The 25,447-nt window shown below is 42.9% G+C and overlaps 2 protein-coding genes across 7 annotated transcripts in view; both read left to right on the top strand.

Moving 5' to 3' along the window:
• RASSF4 (Ras association domain family member 4) overlaps positions 1-7,727 on the top strand; it is a 103,948-nt gene extending 96,221 nt beyond the window's left edge. Inside the window, 7 exon segments of the mRNA XM_045841996.1 lie at positions 520-677; positions 4,266-4,367; positions 4,698-4,749; positions 5,362-5,483; positions 6,294-6,352; positions 6,354-6,386; positions 7,667-7,727. Coding sequence (XP_045697952.1) covers positions 520-677; positions 4,266-4,367; positions 4,698-4,749; positions 5,362-5,483; positions 6,294-6,352; positions 6,354-6,386; positions 7,667-7,727 — 587 coding nt within the window.
• On the top strand, positions 552-20,691 carry ZNF22 (zinc finger protein 22). Of its 6 annotated transcripts, none has more exons than XM_045841991.1 (2): positions 552-677; positions 18,488-20,691. In XM_045841991.1, the coding sequence occupies exon 2, from the start codon at positions 18,576-18,578 to the stop codon at positions 19,251-19,253; it is 678 nt and encodes a 225-aa protein (XP_045697947.1). In that variant the 5' UTR covers positions 552-677; positions 18,488-18,575; the 3' UTR covers positions 19,254-20,691. The 6 variants fall into 6 exon arrangements, with proteins under 6 accessions (XP_045697947.1, XP_045697944.1, XP_045697941.1 ...); XM_045841988.1 differs by having other exon boundaries at positions 587-715; XM_045841985.1 differs by lacking the exon at positions 552-677 and adding an exon at positions 15,826-16,688.
• The last annotated feature ends 4,756 nt before the right edge of the window (positions 20,692-25,447 follow it).

The following is a 25,447-nucleotide window of genomic DNA, read 5'->3' on the forward strand; positions in this document are numbered from 1 at the left end:
GCTTGCAGAGGTGACATAGTTCGTTAGTGACCTGAGTCTCCTGCACCATGCTGAGTTATAGAAAGAGGGGAAAGTTAGCAGAGGGCCTGGAACCCTCCTAGCCTCGCAGATCTGTAAGACCAACCCCTCCTCACACTCTGGAATTCATAACTGCTTGTCTGTCCTCTTCATTCCCTCCCTTCACAGTCAGTGAAGGACCTGTTCAGAGGGTAGAGATGGACTGCAAAAGGCCTGCCCTGGGTGCCCTGAGATGGAGGCCCACAGGCTATGGCAATGTGATACGGTAACACAGGTTATCCTACCTGGGGGTCACCTTACCTGTCTACAAACTGGGCATCACCAAGCTGGACCCTGCCTCTGTCACAAGAATAGCATTCATATTACCATCTGCTGTAGTATGGTGCTACCACAGGGCTCTAGGGAGCTGAGCCCCATGCACCACACAACCACTGGGGCACAACAGTTCTCTGTCACTGTTATTCCACCTGGGCCTGACCCTGTCATCATTTCTCACTACAGAGCCCCTGGAGGAGGACAAGGAGGTCCCACAGCTTATGCATACCAAAAGTGATGCAGGCTGTGTGATCCAGAGGAGGCCCAGGTGCTGCACACCCACTGAGACCCAGAGGATCCAGCAACACCAGTTCTCTATCAATGGACACTTTTACAACCACAAGGTGAAGTCCCAGCCTTGCCTCTCCTCTGGGCCCTGAAGGTAGGCCACAGGGAGCCAGCCCAAGTATGGGCAAAACTGTTGGGCCTAGGCCCCATGATAGCTATGTCGAAGTTTACCCTCACCACCTCCCTCCCTATGTGCAGGTGTGGTCATTCTTGTGTGGTGAAACAGGGCTCATGGGGAGAAATATCATACCAAAAGTAATATTCCAGTTCATGACCTGATCCTCTCTCTCTCTCTCTCACTTTATTTCTTTCTTTCCTTCTTTCTTTATTTATTTTACCACAGACTCACTGTCAATCCATTATCACAAGTTATGTGGATTTTTGGCAAGTCTATCTTTAGTTTATGCCAGGTTTATCTTTAGTTACACAATTTCCTATGAGGTTTTCATCAGAGCTCAGTTTTATGGTGATATCATGTACCTTAGTGGCATTTTTGCTGGGTAGATTGACCCCATTAGGCTGAGGTGTGTCCAGGGACACATGTTGCTTTGTCCACAGAAGTTGCACTGCTCCTGATTCCCAGCACTGAGCCTTTTGTCTGAGTGTATATTATACTTACCTCGGGAAAAGATCTCCTTCCCCAAATGACATCATTCCATAAACAAACTAAACTGTAAAAGGAAAGGTTGATTGTCACTACAAATGGCACAAGTGGCAGTTTGGGTGAGGCCCTGGAGGGCGTGTCCTGTAACAGAGCCATATCCTGTAACCCTAGGAAATGGAAGTGAGGCTTCCAGTATAAACAGAAGCCCTTCTTGACAGATAAGAAGAAATGGGCAGGGGAGGGAGGATTTTGGGTTAGATCTGAAGAACAGCAGTACAGTTTTGGCCTGCCTGGATCCATTCAAGCCTCTCCTAGGATGCCCTGGACTTCAGTACAAGGAATTCAGCGAGGCAAACTGACAGGACTCGGCTTTATTATCAGGATCTCCCAGCCACTCCCTGCTAGGTTTGCCATGAGTGTTAATGAGTGAGGACAGATTACCTTTGTTCAGTCTAGGAAAATCTAGGACTCTTTGAGAGTAGAGTTTCCTGAAAGAGTGAAGGGGGAACCAGGACTGAACTTAAGCAGAGATTAAGAATGGTTGAGTTAGAAAAAGCACCACATGTAGTAAATCCTTAGAAGGATTTGGGTATTCTATAAACTTTGTTCCAAAGGGGTTTAGTGTGTAAAGTATTAACTAAGCACCAACACCTACTATTGAAATACATAGTGATAAGTTATTTTAAGGAATTATTCAAAAATTTAAAAATATTTGCATGGGTTTAGGCTCTTTCTGTTTTTTTTTCACATTCCTATAAAAAGGAATCTTTTGCTGTACAACTCTAGCTGCCAAATAGTGGGCTTTATCTTTGGTACATTTACCCCTCCTCTAAGGGATTCATTCACCTCTGAGAAGTGTGTCTCACTCATTAAACCTTATTTTAGTGACTGCAGATGTCACAGGGAAATGGAGATATATGAGCAGTCTATAACCTTTGACATGAACAGAAATGAACAGCAGGGCTCTCATAACAGCGGAGCCACTGCCAAGAAAAGCTCCTCAGACAGCCAGCCTAGAACTAGGCACACTATCCTGTAACCAATCAAGGCAGACTTCCCTCCTACTAGCAGGTTTACCTGTAGAATGTATGTCTGTTCTTCCAGACAAATTGACTACCTTCCAGGGCATAAACTAGTGTCTCAGGCATGTTGGACAGTTGATTTACAACTTCTGGGTAAGAAAAGGACTCCAAATAGAAACACGTGCAAAGCCCTCTTTCTTACCTTGTCCTAGATCCATTCAAAATTAGTGCTCTTAGAAATCAGACAACAAAGTGTTTGAGCCACAGGTAACAAGAACACAGGTTCTTTTAATTACTAGAATTGACTTCCTGGAGTTGTTATTCCAGGTTTTATTTCTTAGAACTGTGTATTATTGCTTCACTGAGTCATTTTCCAAAGCTGTTCTGATGCACAGTAATGCTGATCTGATTTCCAGACTGGATAAAGCATGGTACACTTCCCCCTGCTTTGCCCTGTCCTGTCATATTCAAATGTGTTCAACTGGAAAGAAAGCATTATGGTTAGAGATGGGAAAGCAGTCCAGGATCCTTCTCCCCATTTGCAGCTGGTTGGTGTCATCTTGAGAAAGGCTTCAGGAAGAATAAATACTAGCAATGTCTCGTTGACAAGAACCTTTCTTCTCCTTGAAATGGCCGGCCTCTTTTATTCTATATTTATTGGGAACTGAAGGCCTAGTCTGGCTTTGTGTATAACCCAGAGTCATTTTTCACCTTAATTGCAGAAAAAGAAGGTCCAGGGTTAAATCTGGATCTAGTACTTGGGGACCATCTGGGGACATAGAACAAGACCCTCACACACCCTAAGTCTCAGTTACAACCTGAGGAAAGCCAAACTAGGGCCAGACAGCAGGATGTACAAATTTGAACTTGGTTTTGCAAAGCAAGGAGGAGCTTGCCCACAAAAGAGTCAGACACACAGGGAGGTTCTAGTGCCAGGGGAGTAAAGCACAGGGCTTCAGGTGACTTTCCCCTTCCTAGAAGGGTGATTCCAACAAGCTACTTAACCTTTCCAGGCCTCCACGTCCTCTCCAAGAAAAAGGGACAAGTGACAGGTACTTCAAAGAGGTATTACAAAGATTAAATCAAAGATTATATGTAAAGTGCTTAGTAGGTTTACTACATAGCTATTGTCCATTAAGAACTTATTAAGCCTCAGTCAGTACCCTGTCTGACCTCATATGGGATGTCTCATAGGCAAAGGCAGTACCTGCAAGTATATAAAAGGGCCCTCAAACTGTGCCAAAGCCATGTGGCTGGAGCACCAGGTGCTTGAGAAGAAATCATCATGTTATAGGTGTGTGACAGTGACAGGAGCTGCAAGTGGCATTGTGCAGGTAGTGGGAAGCCTTCAGTACTTATATCTAGAACTATTATTTATGACAGTGTTTTTCAAAGTATACTCTACATAACATCACCCGTCTTTCTCTTTAAAATGCATATTCTGCTTCATGGGGCCTGAGGCTTTACACTGATGCAGCTAATTTAAAACACACTTTTGAGTAGCAAGGTTTTCAAAAAGTTACTCCTTTGGGCAGCAGTGTGGGGAATAGATTGAAAGAGCTTAGCCTTAAAAGCAAAAAGTTGGGAAGCTGATGCAGAATGAAATGAGGGTCTTTACTCGGTCACGTCTAGGAGAATGGAGAGGAGTGGACAGATTTGAGGACATTCTGCCTTAGAATCAACAAACACTTGGTAAATTGATGGATAGAGTGAGGGAGAGACTGGTTTCCCCTACCTTTTGTGATTCTTAGGATCAGAGAGTTGGCCCTTACAGCTTTGCAGACATCTTTCTTAGTAAGATGTGGACTGTTACAGTTTCCCCGAGTGTGCCCAGATACAGGCACAACTTTTAAGTGGATCTGTGTGAAAGAACAGGCACCAGTCTTCCCAGAGCCCCAGCTCACCTGCTGCTGTACTTTCCTCAGCACCATCTCACTAACAGTGTGCCCTGACCCTGAGTGATGTCAGCCCTGTGTCCCCTTTGGCCCTTCCTTGAACTTTCCCCACTCCCTGTACAGACCTCCGTATTTACTCCTGCATATGGGCCCATGACCAACGTGAGGGTCAATAGCACCATGACTACCCTGAAGGTGCTCACCCTGCTGCTGAACAAGTTCCGAGTAAGTCTAGCCATGCATGGCCTTGTCCCTGTGGTGGTGGTTTACCAGCTTTTGTTGTTGTTGCTGTTGTTGTTGTTGTTGTTGTTGTTGTTGTTGTTGTGTCAGAGGGTTGGTGAAGATTGGGGAAAGTTGCCTGTGGCCCATGGGTAGAAAGTCTAGCAAGGTTCTCTGCTGATCTATACACCCTTGGATTTGAAGCAAAGATGGGTAGGCGTAAGGTGGTCTTAGAGATTTGTATGAGTGCCACTGGGTGTTTGGTTACTTTCAGGAGTCCCTTTCTGTCTCTTGTCTTGAAAAATGTGATCTGACTTCCTATCTCTGCTGGTACAGGTGGAAAATAGCCCTAGTGAGTTTGCCCTCTACATCATTCATGAGTCTGGGGGTAAGTGTCTGCCTTTGTTCCAGATCATTAAAACAAAAGACTGTCCATTAGACAGTCTCACTGATCATGTTCCCTCTCTGAGGGCTGTGCTGGCTTGTGTGGCAGGCACCAGGCAACTGTCCTCCTGGCTTTGGAACCCACTGTGCTTCCACCATGAATGCCTCTCCCCAGCCCAAACCAAGGCACATTTGACATCCCTTTCAGAGTCCCACCACAACCACATAGGAAACTACCATCTCCAGCCTCACTTATTTAGGAGGCTTGGTGGGTATTGGGGTCTGTAAGATGGAGCTGCAGCCCTGCACCCACTGAGAAGTGCCATTTCAGAACCTTCACATTCCTCTCGGTAGCACTTGTACAGCACAGTATGGCAACTAAGTGGCCCAGTGCCCCAGTGTCCGCTCTCTCTTCTTTCCCACTCCCTTGGAGTCTGTTCCTTTCCATTGGGCCTTTGCTGAATGACGTGATCATACATCATTCAGGGCAATGTTCTCAGCAGGTCTGGAACAGATTCCCTGGGTCCCCTGAATATCTGTCTTCCATCATGTGACCGTCCTGGAACAAAGAGAAGCAATAATGCCCCCTGGATTTTGTGAATCACCTTTTTTTCAGAGCAGACAAAATTAAAAGACTGTGAGTACCCACTGATTTCCAGAATCCTGCATGGGCCATGTGAGAAAATTGCCAGGATATTTCTGATGGAAGCTGACTTGGGCGAGGAAGTTCCCCATGATGTGAGTGGGGCATGAGGCTTGGGAGGCCTGGTCCTGAGATATAGGGGCTTGACAGCATGGGGACTCTCAGGACCAAAGGTGACCTTGGCCACAGCTCTCTTGGACATTGTCTCCAGAGACCACATGGCTGTCCTGAAGGACCCCAAGCAAGGTGCAGTGATGGCTCCAGGCCTCCCTGCAAGCCACTACCAGCTCCAACAGCTGGCTTAGAGGAAAAAAAATTGGGCTCTAGGAAACCATTGCCTGTGCTTCATTGCAGTGTGTCCTGTTGTCATTACATTAAAGACCCACAGATGGGTTTCTTAACTAGGGCTCAACCAGGGCCTGAGGCAGTGAACAAGGCATCTAAGTCTCATCACAGCCTGAATCCTCATACTCAGGTATTGAGCACATTTCCAAACTCACCTGACAAGAAAAAGCTTATAAGGTTTGGGCCACAAGGAGAAGGCCCAGTGACCCTGTGTCCCATGGTCCAGTACATTTTCATTCCATTGTTAGAAGTGGTGTCCCTACCATTCCCCATCTTTACCCCAGAGAGCACCCAGTGTGCCTCTGATTGCTGTTTAATGCTTTCCCTAATATTTAGCTTAATCTTTCCTCCCAGGGATAATTGTTGCCTTTGAGGAAAGAATGGGCCCATCATCCCATCCTGAGACACAAAGAGCAATGTTGAGGACAATGGGGAGAGAGGCACCCACTTCCACAGATGTAAGATGTTGCTCAGTCAGCCACTGTAGAAACCATGGGGAAAAGAAACATGTCTTTTGGCTTGTAATTTAAAGCACAATAAAATGTTCTTGGATTTTCTAGATTGCTCAGTACATTAAGTTTGAAATGCCGGTGCTGGACAGTTTTGTTGAAAAATTAAAAGGCGCAAAGAGAAATAATCAAACTGACCATGAAGTAAGCAGCACTTAAAGGACCAGTCATGGGTCCTGATGAATACCCTGATGGGTCTGCAGGGTAAATAAGCCAGGGACAGGGCTGGGAGCACTCTCTCTCCTCCAGATGTGCCAGATGCCCTCATACAGTGCAAGGGCCTACTAACCCAGGCTTCCAGCATGGCCCTCTGGCCCCCGGTATTGATGCCTAGTATGCCAAAATCTAAAATGGCAAGATGCAGCCCAGAGCAACCATCCAGCTTCACCACCTTACAACCACTGGAGGGACACAGGCTGCTGAAAACTGGGCAGGAGAGTCAGGTGGAAGCATGGGTGGGCACTGGACCAGGTTGTGAGTTCTGCTGGTAATACAGCTCTGAAGGAGCAATGAAGAGAGGAACTGTGCAGTGCACATTCAGCCTGATCTGGGCCTTTTATACCAGTGGAAATCTGAGCCAGCCACAAAGGAATGTTTGTTGGAACTCCCTGCATCATGAGGTTTTCAGGTGCAAAACAGTTCAATGGAAAGGTGAGCAGATGTCACCTGCCAGCTCCTGCAGAAACTACATCAGGGCCCAGCTGTTTGAGGTTAGCCAGGTTACACATCCCAATGACTTGTCTCTCCCTCTGCATGGTGAAGCATGGAAAGGACACATAGGAGTTGCTCAGCCATGTATCGGATGAGTTCCTCTTAGGAAGGGAAGGAAGGAGGCTGCTCATTGCTAGGGCCCGAAGTTGAGGACTTGCTTGGATTCTGGCATCTGCCTGAATGACCTGTGCAGTTGGGTCCCATGCAGGCCATCAGCACAGACCCCAATAAGAGGGAACATTGTGCACTGCAGTCAGCAGTGTCACTGTAGGATTTTGCAGTGTCACTGGAAACCTGGTCAGTCTGTTCAGGGTGCAGAGAGAAAAAGGCCCAAGGTGAGGAAACTTGAAGCACAGGTTATTATAGAGCTCACGCTTGAATCCAGAGCTTCTCGCCCTGGATCTGTGCCCTGTCCATTCCAGCATGCTCCTGTCCATACTGGACAGTATTTGGAATAGAAATGGCAGCATTCATCTTTGAAGCCTGGCAGTGTCTGAAGGCCTGTTCAACTGCCTCTGGCAGCCAGCGGTCCCACAGGGTGTGGGCCTGGCTCTTTCCTCTCCTTGCCAGAAGACAGGTGATGACACTAACCAGCCAATTGGGAACTCTGTGTCTCCCAGCCCAAGCATCTGTGGCTCCCTTGCTCTGCTTCCTACCCCCACACCCCATCCCATAAAATGTCAGTGAGTCTACTTGGCTATGTCTCCCACCAGGTTCCAAGCCCTGCGTCTCACGATGCTGCAGCGCCTGGAGCAGCTGGTAGTGACCAAGTAGACAGCCATTGCCTCCCTCTTCCAAGGCCACCAGCAGCCAGTGCATACTGAGTGCAAGTGACCAGGCCCTGATTGACGGCCACCACCTGAGAAATCCCGCACCTATGCTTCTACCTGCCTACCTGCCTAAGTCCCATAAGTCCCATATCCCTGGCTCTTGGCTCCACAGTGAATGCTCACAGGACCCAGACATAGGCATGAGCAGCAGGAACTGGCAGCAAACAGCCCTGACTCTGGTGGCTAGATGGCATGACTAGCTCTGTTCACATCACACTTCTCCTGATTAGGAGAGCAGTAACCTATCCAAGCTCCTGGAGTCTGGGCTTCATCTGTTTTCCTGGTTCCTGCCTCAGAGCTCCCTCAGGGCCATGGTCCCTGTCCTCATCAGCCAGATGAACCATGAGATCTCTGTCTGTCTTCACTTCATGCTGCCATATAGGACCTCTGCTGGGAAAAACAGGCTGCCTGTAGATATGGAGTATGGCCAGCTCCCAGCCATCACTTCACCTTGGCCTCCAAGCATCTGATATCACCCATGAGCCTCATACAGCCCAGTGCCTCAGAGGTGGAGGCCAGACCAGGAATAAGACCAAGAGTATCGTGTCTTCTCTCTGCAGCACTATGAACTTCTTCAGCAATACCTGAAGGAATTCTTAGAAGGAACTCACTGCAAAAAAAAAAAAAAATGCCAGTTTGATCACATGAAGGAGGTAGCCCACATGGTACTGAAAATATGACACTCCGTATGGGCAATAGTCCAGGGTCCAGCGGCTGCCTACCAGCAGCTCAAGAAGGCTTCAATCAGTCCCCATGTCCACTGCCCCTCTCTAGGCTGTGTCTCTCTGCTCTCAGTACTTCCTGTCAAAGGGGTGCGATGAGAAGAAATGTCAGTTTGAAGATAAAGGACTTTGAATTCCCTGGGTCCAGATACTAAACAATTTGGGTTTGTCAGCTGATGGAGAATTTCTAAAACAAATAAGTCTCCTTTGCAAAATAATGCAACAGATTACATCAGTCATGTGGTATTTGTCAGCAAGCTGAAGACCAAATTCTTTTTCCACTGTGGCCTATGGATAGCAGACTTAAAGGGGAAGAACCGCAATGGCTTCCAATATGGGTGGGATTCCATCTCTGCTTCCAGTGGTGTCTCCTCACTGGCACCCATGAAGAGCAGAGGTTGGGGGCTGCCATGTGGTATAGATCCACTGTTCAGGGTAAGCTCTAGATAGGATATGTCCTGCCATCTTCATTGTCACAGAGGCAGGCAGAGAGATACAGGGTGGCCCTGCCACAGTTTCTGTTGTCTGCCTCCTATGACAACAGTTTCCTAGGTGCTCAATAAAGGTATACTCTACTGAATGGAAGGAGTCAGGACCAAGCTTTCTTCTCACTTATGTGTGTCCACCCTAAGCCCCTGCTGTAATTTCTGAGACTCTTATCCTGTACAGTGTGTAGCTGAATTTGGCAGATGAGCCAGAGTGGAGCCCCAGGTATGCTCTTAACACTGACCTAACACCTTCATTTTTGTGCATATCCTGGGGATTGGTATGGGACCTGCGAACAGAGGCAACCACAGGGCATGGAGGAGGAATTATTGTGGTCTGTGGGTGGTCTGGACAGTAAATACTAGAATCACCCCAAATCACAGATTCTCAGCATCAGGGATCTTCCACGCAGGGGCTCAGGTGGGATGGTGACAAGGCTTAGAAGAGGGTAGAAAACAAATCAAACAGCTCCCCACCCCCCGCCAAGTCATTTTACTCCCTAGCCCATATTTACAGTCTCAGGATAGCTACCATCCATTGTTCAGCAGTAATTAAATGACTTCCTTGTACAAGGCCTCTGCCCAGCCCTGGAGGGACAAAGACAACCACACTCCACAGCATGTTCAGGGTTCTCACCAGGAGAAGCAGGCAAGATACACTAAGGGTCAGGGACCAGTAGAGCAGAGAACCAGTGAAGGTTCCTGGAAGGGGGTCTAAGGCTGAACCTGAGTAATAAGACTATGTGTAGAATTCCAGCTGAAGAGACATCTGCCAGTATAAACAGACCAGGGAATGGCACATGGGATGCTATGGAATCAGGAACCCTTCTGTGAGCACTCATCATTTTTTGTTTGTTTATTTTTGAGTGGTGGTGAGGGTGGAGGGGTTTTTTGCAATTTTTACAATATTATTTAATTTAATAATTGTCTAGATAAGTGTCACTTTAAAATAGACACTAGCAAAATTAACTTTTTAAATCGTTTTTATTGTTTGAATACAGTTGTCTCCATTTTCCCACCACTACTGTCCTACGTCGTACCACCCTCACCTCCCACCCTCCATCCCCCCCCTTTAGTTTTGTCCGTGGGTCCATTACACATGTTCCTTGACTACTCTTTCCCTGCTTTCCCCCATTATCTCCTTCCCCCCTCCCCTCTGGTTATTATCAGCTTCTTCATTATTTCAATGTCTCTGGTTGCATTTTGCTTGCTTGTTTGTTTTATCAATTAGTTTCCACTTATAGGTGAGATCATGTGGTAATTATCTTTCACCACCTGTCTAACTTCACTTAGCATAATGTTCTCCAGTTCCATCTATATTGTTGCAAAGGGTAGAAGCTCCATTCTGCTGTGTAGTATTGCATTGTGTAAATGTACCACAGTGTTTTGATCCACTCATTTACCGATGGACACTAAGATTACTTCCAGCACTTGGCTATTGTAAATTGTGCTGCTATGAACATTGGGGTGCATAGGTTCTTTTGTATTGGTGTTCCAGGGTTCTTAGGGTATAATTCCAGCAGTGGAATTGCTGGGTCAAATGGCAGTTCTATTTTTAGTTTTCTGAGTAAATTCATACTGTTTTCCACAGTGGCTGCACCAGTCTGTATTCCCACCAACAGTGTATTAGGGTTTCCTTTTCTCCACAGCCTCGCCAGCACTTATTATTTGTTGATTTGTTTATGATGGCCATTCTGATTGGTATAAAGTGGTACCTCATTATGGTTTTAATTTGCATTTCTCTGATGGATAGTGGTGCTGAGCATCCTTTCATATGTCTCTGGGCCCTATGTATGACCTCCTTGGAGAAATGTCTCAATATGTCATTGGTATTTTGATAGGGATTATGTTGAAACTATAAATTGCTTGGGTAGTATGGACATTTTGGTGATGTTAATTCTTCCAACCCATGATCATGGTATGTGCTTCCATTTGTTTGTGTCTTCCTGAATTTCTTTCTTCAGTGTTGTGTAGCTTTCTGAGTACAGGTTTTTGACCTCCTTGGTTAGGTTTATTCCTAGGTACTTTGTTTTTCTTGTTGCTATAGTAAATGGGATATTTTTTCCTGATTTCTGTTTCTGATATTTCGTTGGTGGTGTACAAAAATGCCTTTCATCTCTGAATATTGACTTTGAATCCTGCTGTTTTGCTAAACTCACTTATTAGGTTGAGTAGTTTTTTGGTGGAATCTATAGAATTTTCTATGTACATTATCATGTCCTCTGCAAACAATGACAGTTCTACTTCCTCCTTTCCAATTTGGATGCCTCAAAACTAACTTCTGAGTATCATAGCTAAGAAACTCACTAGCACAAGAAAAGGGAAGATGCACAGGAAAGAGGAAATGTTCACTTCTACCATAATCTGGGGGGCCTACCCATCCTTTTTATCAATGTTGTATTTGCTCTCAGAGGGAATTTGAAAATCTGCTTAATTCAGCTCACTGTGATACCAGTTTCAGATTTTTCTCCACAAGGTTCTATGGGAGCTCCAGGTTCCTCTCTCCACAGACCATACAGTATTTCTCAGCTGCTCCTTTACTAACTAGCATCTCAGGTAATAAATGTATCCAAAGATAAAGTAAAGATTCCTTTGAGACTGTATCCTCTCCTAAAACAGGACTGTCTTCCCAGGCCAGGGGTCAGGCACCAGAAAAAAATAATTAACACACGATGATATCAACATGATTGCAAAAGAACAAATGGACTCAGGAAAAACAGGGTGGTTTGTTCAGAACAAATAGAAGACAGAAAAACACCTTGTTTTTCCCATGGTGACAATCACATGCTACCTTGCCTGGGATATTTACCAGAAAATGGATTAAAGACCTGCCACTGTCAAAACCGCCCTTCACCCAGGAACATCTGGCCCATTAGTCTCAGGAAATAAAGCACAGAGATCATCTAGTCTTACCAGGTGATTTATGGAGGACCTGGCAAGCCACAATATGCCCCATGTGGGTGGGAACATAGGTGCCCTGCAGTTGCAGAGTAGAAACAGGATATCCTTGGCAGGTATCTTGGTGGGAAGCAGCCTCCCCCCACCCCCACTATGTTCAGGCAGGGGGCGCAGTCATGCCAACCTGTTCTAAGTGTACAAACAGCTGAAAGCACACACCATATTTAGACCGCACGAGTCGCATTTTTCTGGGAGCAAGTCAGCTGCTGACCTGTTCCTGGACTCAGTTTGAAGGATGGGGCTCTGCTCCCTCCTGGATGGACTTCTAAGATGTTTTCTGCAAACCTAAACAGCTCAGGAATCTCCTTTCCTGGACAACTCAAAGGAAACAGAAAGCAAAGCCTCAGGCTTGGTGGACAAAAACATTGTAAGGGTATTTTCACGGTAAATGAGCCACTCTTGTTACTGCAGTTGGGCCACACATGTGACTAGCATCCCTTGCATTGTTTCCAAATGAAGACCCAAGGTACCAGAGCACCCAGTTGAACCAATGCATCTGTGTGTGTGTGTGCATGCACATGTATGTCCATGCAAAGGAGTGGGGATGCAGAGGATGAAACCATAGTAAAAGGAATCCTTCTTACCAGGATTTTTCTTATCCCAGATGCTTCTTCATTGAATGAGTCATTAAAATACCACAGGACTCAGAGACACACTGCTGGGTACTATTTCCAGAGAAGCCCCAGTCATCAAGGCATCTGGTCTCAGCCCAGTTTCCCTAGATGGATGTGCTATTAGGAGGAGATGGTAGCATAGCCTCTCTTTGCTGCCCTGACCATCCATCCCTTCCACTCTCTCCCTCATTGTCCTTGTGTTTTGTAAATATATGTGCCCATTTTTAATAATTTAATCTGCTTGAAAGTAACCTGGAACCCCATTTATGAGGTACTATTATGTAGAAGTTAAAAGCAAAGCCTGGCTATGCCATATGAGTGTGTGACCTTAGGCAAGTTACTAGGTTCCATTTTCTCATCTGTAAAATGAGGATAATAACCTCCTATCTCTTAATAGTTGTTGGAGTTATATAAGTCAGCTTTGCTGCAGGAATAAATAACACCAAAAATCTCAGTGACTACTAGAGCACAAGTGGCAAACACAAGGCCCACGGCTCAAATCCTGCCCTCCACCTTGTTTTATCCAGCCAGCACTTTGTTTCTGTCTGGCAGCAGCACCAAGCTCCTTGCCCCTAGTTAAGTAGTAGTTACATTTATACAGTCCTAAAATTACATTTGGCCTTTTGAAGGCAACTGTAAGGCTGATGTGGCCCCTGGTAAAAATGAGTTTGACACCCCTGAACTAGAGAATTTATTTCTATGTTACAATTTACTATAGGTGACTACAGGTAGGCATTTATCTCCACTCCATGTGTCTTCTCTCTTGGGCCGTAGACTAGAGGAGCAGCCCCTACTTGGGACACAGGATTCTCAAGGCAGAGGGAAAGAACAGAGCAATGGCAGAAACAGAGATTCAAAGCTTCCTATGGGACATGGTATCTTTGTGTCTACTCATGCAGTTGACCAGTCAATGCTATTCACACATAAAGTCAACATTAGTGGAATGCGTCGTCATTCACTAGGAGGCACTGAAAGTCACACAGCAACAAGCAGAGATGAAAAATCCAAGAAGAGCACAGCATATGCTCAGGAACCATACCACAGGAATATTGAATGAGAAACTATAAGTGCTTCAAACAGTGCCTGGCACATAATAAACATTCAGTAAGTATTAACTATTATTTACTAATAAATAGAAGACACAAAACCCTGCCTGTTTTCTCCCTCCCTCCTTTTTCTCTGTAATCTTCCTACTCCTTCCCACCCCATATCCTTTTCTGTCATTTGTGTTTTGATCCCTACCTCCTATTCTGTCCACTTCTGGCTACCCACACCCCTTTATTTCATGACTTTCATCTCTCTCCTTTTAAAAATGTGTTTCTTTACCCACTTCTCTACTTCTCTAATCTACACATCTCTGAATCTTCGATAGCTGGCCCAATTGTTTTCAGGTACAGGAAAAGGGATAATCCACCTTTATGCAGGTCATGAAAGGAGTTAACTTTTAATTAATGCCTATCTTACTAATAAAATATTTTTAGTACATTTTACCTTATTTTAATGTACATAGAACCACCAAAGCAGGTCACTTTGGTTCTTGAAATTGTCAAGTGATGGTTGGTGCCACTTTTTTCAGTGCCAACAGCTCAACATTATAGTTCAACCATGAAGCAGCATAACTGTGGAACAGCACAGCTGCAAGGTGGCCCTGGGGGTAGACAGCTCTGCTCTGCTCCCTTCTGCTGCTGCAGCAAGACTGCTTCAGTGTTTCCCCACACCAGTAGAAGAAACAAGGCCTTCTATATTCCATGGAAAGGAGCATTGTGCTCCCCAGCCAGAGGGGAGCTGACTTATATAGACAGAAGTCTCCACCTCTGCTCCCTGATTGGTCTGTCCTCATGCAAATGAGGACTCAATTCCTTGAAGTTTGATTGGTCTAAAAAGCATTGTCTTGATTGGTCAAAATGGAACTATAATTTGTCAGTGAAGATATTGATGGGGGAGGGGGAATATAGCTACACAGCTCTGATTGGATGGGGGAAAGGCCTCAGTCCTATTGGCTGAAATACAATTCCAGCAATTCCTGTATAAGGCTGGCTCAGAAGTCAGGAATACAATGCAGGCAGGCAGTTCAGGGCAGGCTTCTCCCTGAAGTATGGCTTGCATGAAAGGTCCCTGTTTAGAAAGGGCTGCTAGGCCTTCTTTCAAATTTGAGCCCAATTAGCCAACTTGAACCTTTGTTGGTAGGGAACTTCTTTCTCAGCGTCCACACTACTTATCCTAAGCTGTCTCTGACCATTGCCTACTACCCCACCCCCTTCAACTACCGGTACAACACTTCTAATAATAATTTAATAATAAAAGTAATAACAGTGCCTCTTATTTATGTTATGTACTGTGGCAAGTCACTTACAGTATCTCATTTAATCTTTACAGCAGTCTAGCTATTATCTGGACTATAGAGTTGACATGCCTTGTCCAGGCCTTAATCAGTTTCATGCTTTCCCACTTGCAGAGCAGAAAACCCCAGTTGGAGCTAGTCTGGCCTCTACCATCAACTAGAGATATTACCTCAGGCAAGTCTCCTCCACTCTCAGCCTCCTTTTACTGATCTGTAAGACAAATACAATGATCCCTGCATCATGAGATTATAATAAAGATGAGTGATGAGAGAATAGATGTAAAAACACTTCGTAAACAATGAGGTATCTTATAAATGCATTCATTCAACAAATACTTGCTGAGTGCCTACTACCTGCCAAGCACTGTTCTTGGTGCGGCAGACACAACAAGGAGCAAGAAACAGAACATGACAGCTTTGTGTGCCACTCTAAGGCCATGAGCTTTTGTTCTAATGACATGGGAAACCTATGGAGGTTTTGAACAAAATTATTGCTATGTTCTGACTTGGGTTTTAAGAGGATCTCTCTGGGGTTGTCAGTAGACTGGGAAGACCAGTGAGGAAGCCATTGCAATAATCTAGACAGGAGATGACAGCAGCTTGCTGAAGGTTATAGCAGTGGAGGTGAAAGCAGCTTGATCCTGGACATATTTTGAAGATAAAGCCAACAGAATTTCAATGAATTGGATTTGGATTTTGCGTGAAAAAGGCAACAATGACATCATTTTGGGCCTATGCAACTGAAGCCTGAGTTGCCATTATTTGCTAGGATGAAGACTGTTGAAGTAATAGGTTAGGTGAGTATGGTAAATTCATTCAAGGGTATGTTAAGTTTGCAGTATCCATCCCACATGCAAATAGTGCTGGGTAATCGACTGGATATACAAATCTGGAGTTCAATAGTAATCGCATCTCAGACTGGGACTGGAGTTACCAGTTCAAGAGTCTTCAGCACATATGGATGGTATCTGAAGTCACTGACTGGAGGAGTTGGCAGGGGAATGATGGTACTAGCGGAGAGGTCAGATGACCCAGTACTGGCCATCTGAAGAGAAGAGAAGAGAAGCTTGGCTGAAGAGAAGATACAGCAAGCGAAGAGAACCCGAGGTGTGTTGAAAATCACGAGACTTCAGGAAAAGACCTGTTCCAATCCTTGGTCATCCACCCATACACTGTAAAGTTGATCAAACTTCTTCTAAGCCTTGATTTCCTGATATGTAAAATGAGTATGATCATTCCGGTCTCACAGAGGCTTTTTGGTTATAGTGAAATAAGGTGACATATGAAAAAGCTCAAGAATAGTTTAGGCTCTCCAAAAGTAGTCCCTTAAAATTGGTAAGTGCTCCATATCTGCATAAAAAAGTTTCGAGTGGGCAGGCTGCTGTTTGGTCCACAGCGCAGACACCACGGCCAATAGGATGATCACAAAAGGAGGAGCCACAGGATACCTCTGGAGCATCTGGAGAAAAGAGCCGGAAAAAACAGTTTCTAATTTCCGGTGGGCTAGGACCATAGAGGGTGGCTCCACCACGTTCCTAGAACGACTGCAGCGGCGCAGCCAAGGTGGGGGCTTTCACTTCCGGTGACTCGGGGCTGGGACGCCCAGTTAGACAGTGACGACAGTGGCCAGCGAGGAATGGTAAGTGGGCCGACTGTTGCAGCCGTGCGATTAGCCCCCGAACTGCGCTAGCCGGCTGTAGCGGGGCAGAGTGATCCCGGGTGTCGGAGTGGCTACCTAGACCTCGCCTTCCCGCTCCTCCGGAGGGCTGTGGGCCGAGAAAGCAGGTAGGCCCAGCACGTGAGAAGTAGCAGTTGGGGGCCTCCGAAGGGCGGAAGCCTTAACGGGAGCCCAGCGGTTGGGGACAGAGGCGGGCGGGCCCGGGCCTTATGACATTAGTCGCGCTGCGCATTTTGGGGCCAAAACATTGAACGGATGTTTGGGTAGCACAGAGCTGTTCTGAGGGATTTACAAATGGTGACTCATTTAAACTCATAACCACTTCTGACGTAGCTGCTTTGTCATTTTAATTTTATGTGTGAGAAACAGCCACATTCCGATTACCTGTGTTCCCACAAGTAGCGGCTCCCATCCCTCAAGCTTACCTTAAAACCCGCACCTGAGTGGAATGATGTGGCTCACCAGTCCGAGTGCTGAACTTGGCATTGAAGTGTGGCTGCACACAGTTCTGCCACTGAGCTGATAGGCCCAGGGGTCCGGCTGCTAGGATGGGGATAGTCGCATAAAGCTGCTGCGAGAATCAAATAGGATAGCACTGTGTCTGCCATGCAAGCTGCCTAGTAGTATGATTTCCTCATCTGTAGTGTTCTAGGTGGATAGAGTTTCCCCACCAGTCTGACTTCCATAATATTAGTGTGTGTTTTTTTAATGTATAATTATTCTTTCTGCAGGTTTTTTTTAACACCAGGAACCTAACAAATGTCTCCTTGCAATGGGTGTCCTATAAATATTTACTAATTTTAAAGAATAAGTAGTGAAAGCGCTGTAATTTTGTTTTCTATGAAGTTTGCTCTTCCTGATACTTACCACAATTGCAGCGGATATAATTATTAAATGTCCAGATAAATTCCTCAACACGATCAAGCCTGAAGTCTCAGGTATAGTTAGATGAAGGAACATTAGAACAATGATGTCATTTGTATTTTCAGTAATCTGCTGTCGAAATTTGTTTGCAGAGGCCCAGGGTAATTATTCTCATTTTTAAAGTCTATTTCCTGACATATGATGTGAAAATAGAATAATTTTATTACTTTTGCAGCCTAGCTCCTCTTACAGTTTCACTTATTTCAAGTTTGTGGCTGTTAATGGCCAGTATTTTAAGTAACCTTATATGTAAGTAAATGAAATTAATTTTTTTGAAATTTTGAATTTTTTCGGCATTTGGATATTTTTTAAATTCCATTCCTATTTTTACATGTAAACTTTCTCCTCATCCTTCTTTCTTGTGTTCTACTTACCGCCCTTTTTCCTACTCAAATTCATTTCACTATCCTATAAAAGTTCTTAAATTTTTTTCTCTTTCAGAAAACATCTTGTTTCAAATTTTCAAAGAATTGTCCTCTTTGATCATTTAAATCTAGAAAAAATAATAATAAAGCATCTCTTCATGGATGTTTTTCTCAGTCAGCATTTATTGAACGAACTCACAGAAACTAGTCTTATAGTTTCTACTTTCAAAAAATTTATGCTAAAAGTTAGGGCTAAGGTGTTACTTATAGCTGTGCAAGTAGAGTGGATAAACAAATAAGGATAAACAAATATTTAATAAAATAGTATGATTTGTCATTTCTTTCTAATTTTGACTCCTTAATTAGTCACCAGTGAGTTGAAGTTTAACATGGGAGTAAATATTAAGACCTATTCATTTGGTGATATCAAGTTTAAACTCTGGAATTATTAGAATTATTTTGTAAGTATTTTTCCCAAAAATTGTTTTTGTTTTTAATATGTATTGAATACATTTTTAATTTAAAAAATGGATGCAAATTAGATGGGTCTACAGAGATATAAAGTTGACATTTTAACATCATCTGTAATTTGTTTTTATTTTTTCTTCTACACCCAGAAAATTCGAGCTATGTAGCTCTAGGAAGAGAAACAGTATTTCAGAAGAAGAGAGTAGACTTTGTTAAGAGTACATTTGGCTCTTCACCATGCGGTTAGGGAAACTTAAGGGAAGTATTTCTCAGACCTCAAGCCAAGGAAAGACTTCTGAGAACCAGCGCAGAATAGGCCGGCAAGGGCAAAAATGGGGAGTGACTGTTCGGTTTGACTCGAGTTTGAGTAGACTACAAAGAAGCTTGGATGAGAAGCCCTATAAATGTACTGAATGTGAAAAAAGTTTCAGTCAGAGCTCAACTCTCTTTCAACATCAGAAGATCCATACTGGAAAGAAATCCCATAAATGTGCTGACTGTGGGAAAAGTTTCTTTCAGAGTTCTAATCTCATTCAGCATCGTCGGATCCATACTGGGGAAAAGCCTTATAAATGTGATGAGTGTGGAGAAAGGTTTAAACAGAGCTCAAACCTCATTCAGCACCAGAGAATTCATACTGGAGAAAAACCCTATCAGTGTGATGAATGTGGCCGATGTTTCAGCCAGAGTTCCCACCTTATTCAGCACCAGAGAACCCACACAGGGGAGAAGCCCTACCAGTGCAGTGAATGTGGCAAATGCTTCAGCCAGAGCTCTCATCTTAGGCAGCACATGAAGGTGCACAAAGAAAAGAAGCCTCACAAAACTCCAGGCAAAAATATTAGATCAAAAACTCACTTAGTATCAGCTTGGAAAGCTGGTACAAGAAGGAAGTCAGTAACTGGTATTCGCTGAGTAAGAGACACTGTTTCAGCCCTCTTAAAGAGAAAAAAAATCTCTTTTAGGACTAGAGATCCTTTGTAATAGAGCGCTTAAATACTGTACCCTTTCCTAGTATGGAAACACTGGGAGTTTGATGACATTGGGTGGAAAGAAATTACATGAGTCCAACTGTCCTCTCATTTATTTTATGTAACCTGGAGTACAAAGAACTGAAAATATGTTTTGAGAGTCTGTAAGACCCTTGACCTCACTCGAAAATGCTTTCTGCATAATTTTGACAAAAACAATCATGTTTTAATGACCTGCAAAAATGTAGAAATTTTGATGACTACTCAGTTTTAAGACTTTCTGTTGAAGGAGTAATTAAAAGGGAAAAGAAGTTAATCCTATTGGTTTTGAAGTTCCATAATAGATGAGGAGATTTTATGATTATAAAGTTTTATAATATATTAATCATCAGTTTGTGTGATTTAATACTATTAAAATATATTCATATTCACAGATTCTTAATTAACAAGGCCCATCACTCTGTATTAATTTTATTTTGTTTCCTTCTTATAGACAGTTGGTAAAGGAATAGAATTTCCCTGTTTTTCTCCACGTTCTTAATAAGAGATATACTAGAAGTCAAAGTGAAAACATAGATGACATGTCTCATTCTTGCTAGCACTGTTCTTTGAGATGGTTTTATACTGTGTCAGTTTTCCAGAAGTTGGGATGGATTTATATTGATACATCCCCATGCCTTTTGACTTGGGCATTTTTGTGTTCTGTGACAAACTGAGGTAGCATTTTAGACCTGCAAGAATAAATAACCAAATCATATTTTACCAAAGCAATTTCAACTTGCTACTTAAAAAGTCTACAATTTATACACCTTCCTGCTTTCCTTTCCCTTTTGAAAACTGTAAGTAAACCTAAACAAATGTGTCAACAGCAAAAGTTATTTAATGCAAATGTCAGTGCATTGTAGCTTAATGTGTAGATTTTGAAATCTGAGTTAAACTTTTCTGAGTTATATGAATTATTTACAGCACAGGTAGCAAAAACAAGGCCCATGGGCCGAATCAGGCCCTCCACCATGTTTTATCCATCCGGGCACCTTGTTGCTACCTGGCAGCAGTGTCAAGCTCTCACTTACCTGTTAAGGAGTACTTATATTTATACATTCCTAAAATTACATTCGGCCCTTTGAAGGCAACCTCAAGGCTGATGTGGCCCCTGGTGAAAATGAGTTTGACACCCCTGATTTACAGTCTAGCAAACATTTTTCAGCTAGCGTCAGAACAGTGCTATGTGTCAGACATTCTGATCAGCAGCCTTCAGCTCAGATTCTAGTTCTATTGAATGCTAACATTCTTCTAATTTTTTGTATCTTTTATAATCATGCTAGTTGCTGGTATACAAATGAGTTATTCATAAAAATAAATGGAATACTTTGCATACTGTACCACCTGTTTATTTTTCTTCTGGGAAATAGTTTTAGTGATTTAGGCAACATCACAGCTTTGGAAGAGTCTCTTGTTTTGCCTGGTTTTAATTTTCTCAGAGTTGAACTTTTCCTGCCTCCTGGCCTCGTCCTTAGGGCAGGGTCATAGAACTTGGCCTTGTTGGCAGCAGTTTCACCCAGTAGGATATCTAAGAAGTGTTTTGTATGACTTAAATGCTGTTATCTTTTACAGAAAACTTGATCTTTGACTGCTTAGCAAGTGTCCTATTAATCACAGCCAAGTCACTTTGAAGCAATGACTATAAAGGTGTGGCTATGGGGCCCTTTTGAGGATCTACCATCAGTGATATTTGTAGCAGTTTTATGTGTGGGATAACTTCTGACTGGGACTAATACCACCTTCTTAAATAAAATGAGTTTTGCAATTTTGGCATCAGCCACAGGGTCCTGCTACAGAAAGACCTGTATATTGTTAGATTTTATAGTTTACACTATATCCTGAATAGACTTTTTCTATAGTTTACTTATCCTGAATAGACTTTTTCTCTGTTCTCTATAAAAATGAAGCAAATACTTTCAGGTTTTGATGTATTCCCAGTTTAATGGTGGTGTGCGTTTCTTTTTAGAGTCATAAAACTAGGAGCAAATAGGTTAGTGCACTTGTAGCCTTCTGGTGGTATCAACATGCGGCACTGCAGCCTCACACTCCTTTTAGGAGTGTAAGGGGAGAAAAAAATTACAGCTGCTCTAAATTAATGAATGAATGGGAATGTTCCACTACTAGAAATTAAGTAATGGTAGAATGTGAGTTATAAGCACTGCTGCTTTGAATACACTCTTGTATGAAAATATGCTGCCCCTTAATGTTGCGCTGAATTTCCACCATAACTCAGGTTTACCAAGCTGAATTCCTTTATTCTTCTGTCTCCTTACACAATCTCTGGATGTTTTATTGCGGGGTAGTGGGGAGGGGGGAAGCTCCAAAGTCATTACATTGTTGAAATTTCTTCTGTCCTACACCAGTGAGTAAGGTGGGTTGTTAAAAATCCTTGGCTTCCATAGTCTTTTATTCATTCAATTATCTAATAAGTGTGGTAGAAATAAAATTGATCAAGACAGTTTAAAGGAATTTAGGTTAAGTGGGTAATTAAGTAGAGGAATTGGAAAACTACGTAAATATGTAAAGGAAACTACTATGAGAGCACATAGGAGGGACATCTGAACTGATTGTCAATTTCAGCATGCATCAGAATCATGTGGAGGGCTTCTTAAAATACTGATTTCTGGGCCCACTCCCAGAATTACTAATTTAGTAGGTCTGGGCAGTTGCCAAGTAATTATGTTTCTAACGAGCTCCCAGGTGATGGTGATAATGCTACTCTAGCACACCCTTTGAGAACCACTGCTATAACTCTTTACTGAGAGTAGTGATGTGCTTATATGAAATCGTGTCCAAGATACTTACATACTACTAATCTTTGATGAGGGTAGGCAGGATTTAATGATGAAGACTTTGGGTCCCGGTTTCAACCTACTTGGGTTTACATCTTGCCTACCTAGCAACTGGGCAATTTGAATTTTTGTTCTTGACTAAATTGGATAAGATACCTATGGTTGAATTGTGGAGGGAATTAAATCACAATGCAGGTAGAGGACTTATCATAGAGTCTAGGACATTGTTTAGAATTTACTTAGCTTAGGTCATCAGAGGCAGAGAAGCTACTGAATCAAATCTGAAATTGTTATCGACAAAAGTACTACTTCCCATAAATTTAAAGGTGAGAGTTTTGTTGGTTTGTTTTTGCTGAGTCATGAGAGAAAAGGATACCTATAAAGGGCAAGAACCATCTAATAAGTCTCTAAGAAATTTAAGAACCTATGAATTTTTTGACAGGTAATAGGAGTACCTCTTAAAAATAGAAGTATATATCCACAAACAGTATTTATTAACCATGTTAGGGGGGTAATTTCATTTTGTTAAGGAAGTATCTGTTGAACACTGCCATGTATATAAAAAACTGGTAGAAAATGTAAATTAGATTAAAAGTAACAAAATGTTATGAGTACACAGTGTGATTGCCTTTCAAATTGAAATAACATATCTGGTACAGAAAAGAAGGAAGGGATCTCTAAAGGGATGATATTTTACCTGGGTTGTGGATTCTGTCCCTAGTTGGAGCTTGTACAGAAAGCAACTGATTGATCTCGCTACCTCGCCCTCTCAAATGAATAAACATATCTTCAGATGAGGATTAAACATTATAAAATTTTAAAAGAGATAATATTTAACACTAGTTTAGAGAATTCAAACCCCAAAACCTGGAGAGGCCAGGCAGCTAGTGCAAATGCATGAAATGAGTGTTATAAGATGGAATGCACCTGCCCATTTAAAATGATAACTCTGACAGTGTCAGCCTTTTTTTTTTTTTTTTTTTTTTGCCATTCAGAGATTCAGATCTGGGTATGCCAGCTCGTGATTTTTCAAGAGAAATGAGAAATCCAGATTTTAAAAGTCATAACCCTTCTTGTCAGCTTGCCACACCTGTACTAGACTTTTAAAGATGTGAAGGCTCTGTGTGTAACTGTGTCAAGGAGGGTGGAAAGGGTGGTAGTGGTGGGCAGCAGGGAGGAAGAAGGGGAGAGGCAAAAGTATATGATGCAGTGGAAGCTGCAAAGCGCAGAATCTCACCTCAGAGAAGAGCTGCACGAAACTATCTCACTGGCATTCCAATTTCATCTAAGAGTGTTGTGGGAGATGAGGCTGAAATGGACCTCCAGGAGTGCCTTAAATATCGATCTTTAAAGTGAAATAGATTGGATGCATGAAGGTTTTTAGAGCATAGGTTAAAAGATGATGACCCAGTGAGAAATAACTCTATTGCCAAAAGAAAAGCTACCCCCAGAATAAACCTGCTTGGCTAATTAGACCTATAGGGTTTCATCTCCTGCCTTGGGGCTCAAATCTTATCTCCTTTCATTCCCTGCCTCTTACTGAATGACAACTCCAAACTAGCTCTATAATTTTGCTTATTTGGCTTTGACCTATGTTCTGAGGTAGGCCTCCAGAAAGTTGGCCTCAAACCTTCCTTAGATGTTCTTCCTTTAAGCTGAATTGTAATGATTCATGTTTCAGTCTCTCATTCTCCCTTTCTCCTACTAGAATGTGAGCTCTTGGCTTATAGTCGTCGTTCAATTGAAAGTTTTAATGGAGAGATACCAAGAGGGAAGAAGTACCTAAAGAAGGTTAGAAAAAGAGGTAAATAGTTCTAGAAAGTTCCCAGCCTGGCTGTCTGCTACCATACCTATCTAGCAGGAGAGTTCCACTTAGAACTTTTTGTCCCCCATGTGCCACCCTTATCCCTCTTCAATATTTTCTATTCTCTTAGAGATCCTTCCTCGTTGAATAGTTTATTCTTTGACTTTGCATGTGGTACATATTTGTCAAATGAAGTAATTAATGAAAGAACAAGTGTATAAAATGGCACCAAACTTGAAGGAATCAGAGATTCTCATGGTCTGAAAGGACCTGGAAAGCTACTTACCTCACCTTCCCCTAAACTGGATGATAATTTTTTAATGACCCAGAATCATCTTTTATGCTCTATGAATTCTAAAATACCTATACATAGAGTGTATATAATTTTAGAAAAATTAATGTCATTTCCAACTCTTAAATGGCCTCAAACTTAGTTTTTCTCTTTAAAACCATATTTGGAGCATGTAAAGGATATTGCAAGTTTTTAAACACATACATCTTTTTGTCAAGCTTATGACCAAACAATTCCAGATCTGCCAAAACTGGAAAGTTGATGATGATTTTGGAAGAGATTTTAAGTTGGTAATTTGGAGAGACTATTTTTACATTATTTGAAAGGCAGAGGCTTGAATTAAGGAGACCACTTGGTATCACTGAGAGTCAATTAGAATATCCAAGTAGTAAGAAATTTTAAAGTTGGGTTCTTGAGTTGGGAGTACAGAGGAGGAGCAAAGATGCTGTGGTGACACCATGGACAGACCTGAAGACTTCAGATCTGAGGTGCAAACAAGAAAGGAAATATAGTGATGAAGGTTTCTAGTCTAGGTGACTGGGAAGTTAGGGAGAAAAGATGAATAATTTGTTTTAGAAAATGCTGATCTTGAGATGCTTTGTCATAGTATCTGCATGGAAAAGTGTAACAGAAAATCTAATATTTGTGTTGGAAGTGCAGAAGATAATGAAGAAAATATTTGCACCATTTTGTGACAGGTGCTTTACATACATTAGATATTATACTAGTCTGGTTGGGCTGTCAAACAGGATACCACAGACTTAAACAGAAAACATTAATTTTTCTCACAGTTCTGGAGGCCAGAAGCCCAAGACAGGGTAGTTTTCCATTTTTTCTCTGAGACTGGGCCAAGATTGTAGTGGCTTGTAAAGTGTACTGCTCTGCCTCCTAATTTGTCAGGAGAGCTCTCAGGCACAACTTTTAATTTGTAATTTTTATTTTTTGTGGGATATAGTGAACTTTATTGATGGTGCATGACAAGGTAGGGCTCCCTAAGCCCCTCCCCTCTTCAGGCTGTCTAGGATGGAAACTGGCAATCAGGAGATTCTCAGTGTGTTGGGGGATCGATTTGGGGCAAGAACTACCCAGCAGCTGAGGGCCCCTCTTCCTGTCCTTGGGGCTGGTGGTCCAGGGGGTTCTTCCTCCTTGGAGGCCAAGTAGACCATAAGGTCCACCACCCTGTTGCTATAGTCAAATTCATTGTCATA

Source organism: Phyllostomus hastatus, unplaced genomic scaffold (genome assembly GCF_019186645.2).
Source record: "Phyllostomus hastatus isolate PE091 unplaced genomic scaffold, TTU_PhHast_1.1 phas_contig_38, whole genome shotgun sequence".
NCBI lineage: Eukaryota > Metazoa > Chordata > Mammalia > Chiroptera > Phyllostomidae > Phyllostomus > Phyllostomus hastatus.